The 2,985-nt window shown below is 47.0% G+C and overlaps 2 protein-coding genes across 7 annotated transcripts in view; one reads left to right on the forward strand and one right to left on the reverse strand.

Moving 5' to 3' along the window:
• The window catches only part of LOC116848778, a 172,969-nt gene that overhangs the window by 70,200 nt on the left and 99,784 nt on the right, over positions 1 to 2,985 (reverse strand). Inside the window, exon 1 of one of the 4 annotated variants that reach the window (XM_032825240.1) lies at positions 2,702 to 2,818. The exons of the other annotated variants lie outside the window; for them this stretch is intronic. Within the exon in view, the coding sequence (XP_032681131.1) occupies positions 2,702 to 2,803 (102 nt within the window). The 5' untranslated portion in view covers positions 2,804 to 2,818. Of the gene's footprint in view, positions 1 to 2,701; positions 2,819 to 2,985 lie in introns of those variants that run through there. 4 annotated transcript variants of the gene reach the window in all.
• Positions 1 to 2,985, forward strand: part of LOC116848781 — a 156,516-nt gene that overhangs the window by 45,113 nt on the left and 108,418 nt on the right. The window contains exon 1 of one of the 3 annotated variants that reach the window (XM_032825253.1): positions 38 to 474. The exons of the other annotated variants lie outside the window; for them this stretch is intronic. Coding sequence (XP_032681144.1) covers positions 419 to 474 — 56 coding nt within the window. The 5' untranslated portion in view covers positions 38 to 418. Of the gene's footprint in view, positions 1 to 37; positions 475 to 2,985 lie in introns of those variants that run through there. 3 annotated transcript variants of the gene reach the window in all.

The raw sequence follows: 2,985 nt of genomic DNA on the forward strand, positions 1-2,985 counted from the left end.
CCCCCCCCCCCCCGCCCCGTCCCCAATCAGTCACCAAGTGTCGTCGCTCGTCGCGCGATCACGATATCAGCGCGCGCTTCGAAACGCCAAGGACCTTCATGGCGGTCAACTACCGAGTACGCGTCGCCTGCTTCGCCCATTGTTGTCATTACGCTTGGAGCCGGCGAGTTGGACGCTTCTTACGATGGAGCACGCGTTATTCGGTGCGCGCGTTATAATTCACGTCGTGTGATCGCGAATATATTCGATCCTACGCTCTCGCGTCGGCATCGCGTTTTCATCATAACTCACCGTTCTTCCTTCGGTCGAACTGTGTCGCACCTTCCGCGAGTGTCAGTGCCGGTCAGTGTAATTGACGAATTTTTTGGACGACGCGCGGCAGCCAAAACTGTCTATAATATTCCACTAGGAAGCCACGATGAAGGAAGCAAGGTGCCGAGGATGCGTAGGCAGTGATACGTCATGTATCTTCAAGTAGGTCAAATCATTCTCTAGACGGGAGATTCCTCCCGATTTTAATTGTACTTTGACGAACTCACCGAGATTATTGAGACACCCGAGTCGAAATTTAGGCCGGCTTTCGTAGTGCATTTTTATTTCACGAGTTTACAAGTTAACGATTATAATTGCATCAAATATTGAATTATTCGCCAATCTCGTACATATTTCATCCAATGAAAATTGTCGATCTAAGCGACCTAATATTGCTCGTGAAGATGATTTTCTAATTAAAGATTAGTGCCCTTAATTAAAGATTATAAATTATATGTAACTACGAATACCGGCTTTAGAGTCTAATGTAAACCTGGAAAATATTGATTTTTGCTAACAATGCTCCTCGAGCTTCAAGTCTGATCTTGTTTACATCTGTCAGCGCTTTCCTAGCCTTGTTATTCTCCAGATTTGAAATTTCAATCTCTATTTGTAAGCAGCATTGTTGGAGCACCTAACTCTGCTTATCTCTGCCTTTGCAGCTTCTTATCAGCTCTTTTAAGAGCTTCAGAACTCATCGAGACTTTCAAGAAAGTCAGAAGACGAAAAAGAGATATTGTTGAAAATAAAAACGTGTCGTGTACTTTTATATCCACTTTACTCCTATTAATATTTATTAGATTATATATATTATCTCGTACACATAAAACGAAAATTTCGACTCGGGTGGGGTGAGGCTATAAAAAATTGATATTTTGCAACACACTGCTATTTCTCTGAATAAAATCATATTGTTATCTTAACAAAATCCACTGCGATTACGAATCGCGAGCAAATATTAAGACACATCGATCGGAAGGACAGCCGTGCTTGTAACAGCTATTTCGTCGTCTGGTCTATCTATAACCTCGAGAGTAGTTTGTGAACGATAATGTGCGGGCTACCTACTACCCACGTACACGCACGACCAGGAGGAGGGAAGGGGGGGGGGGAAGGGAGTAGAGGAAGAAAAAGAAGCACGGATCGAAGGTGAATTATCGTGCGTGCCACGCTCGGCCCTATTAAATGCGGTTTGCGGAGCACTGTAATGTTACCATATTGCGGGCCGATATAATCGTAGAATTAATTGTGTAATTAACCCGCGGAGAATTGGCCGCGGATCGCGCACACATCGACAACTCGAGCGGACGATCGTCTCTCGCGTCTCTGCATCGCTTACGGGCGGGACAAGTCTCTGAAATCCGTCTTTTGATTCTCGTGCCTCGAGACCGAGACAATTCTTCCTGTCGGACGAGATATTCGCGACGTGAAAAATTTGAAATACGCACGCGACAAGGGAAGGAGAGCAACAACAAAGACGACTCGCGCCCGACTCTCTTTTCTCTTTCGACTTTCGCTCGCCGTGCGTTTCGTGCGCGCGAAGCTAATTGCTCCTCGTTTTTTTCGTCGTCATTCAGTTGCGTAACTTTTGCCCGCCGTCTAATTTTCACGATGACGTTAAGCGCGCTTACGCTTTTAGCGACTTATCGTTCCGCTAACTTCGCTTTCGGCTTTCTCTCTCTCTCTCTCTCTCTCTCTCTCTCTCTTTCTCTCTCTCTCTCTCTCTCCTCATTCTCTCCTTTTCTCTCTCTCTCTTTCTTCCGGTGCCAGAGAAAGAAAAAAAAGACAAGATCCCCGGCTGTCCCTTCTAGTCAAGATAATGCAGGTACGATAATACCTTGGTTGAGTTGAGTTGGTGCACACTATTTTCACATTTACGGTACGTCCACCTAATACCGCCTTCTAGTCTGCAACCTCTAATTCTGGTCGTCCTTAAATATATCAGGCGCGTGTCCCGTCGTCGATCGAACGCGAGCGGCCGCGTCGTGACCCCGGTTCTAAAAAGTTTCGAAGCGAAATTTTTTTTACCGCGTCAAAGTGCGGGACAAAACTTCGAGACGGTGGATTAATCGCGGCCAGCCCGGACTTGTCGATTTGAATATCATGCCCGAGCGGCGTCCTTGACGCGAGACTTGTGAACGCGATATATTCAGCACGCCGGATTACGCGGCGAGAAAAGAAAAATCATGCCATTCAGCAAGCAATTAGCGCGACGTTTGCTTTGCGGCGCAAGAATATTTGCAAGAGAAAGAGCTGTCCGGTCGCGCGAAGGCGCGCTTCGAGAACGTGTGTCCTTAATTGCGTATGTACACGCGTCATCACGGGAGACATTGCGACAAGCACCTGCTGCACCGATATATGAGAGATTATTTCCTGATAATATACTCACCATACGTCCTGACGATCGCACGTCGCTTTTTTCCACATTCCTGACACTTATTCCACTTTTAGCAAGCAAAAGACGCGGAGCGATGTCGATCGATGCGCTCATGGCGGTTGCTCGAGCCAGAGATCGATTTTGAAGATGGCCGCGTAATCAATCACGGACGCCGACAGTTCCCGCCACCACCACCATGTAGCGCTGCTAGCACGACACGCTCCATACAGCTTTCTCTCTCTCTCTCTCTCTCTCTCTCTCTCTCTCTCTCTCTCTCTCTCTCTCTCTCTCTCTCT

This window comes from Odontomachus brunneus, unplaced genomic scaffold, assembly GCF_010583005.1.
Source record: "Odontomachus brunneus isolate Ranch 3 - 2012 unplaced genomic scaffold, Obru_v1 Obru_scaffold_100, whole genome shotgun sequence".
NCBI lineage: Eukaryota > Metazoa > Arthropoda > Insecta > Hymenoptera > Formicidae > Odontomachus > Odontomachus brunneus.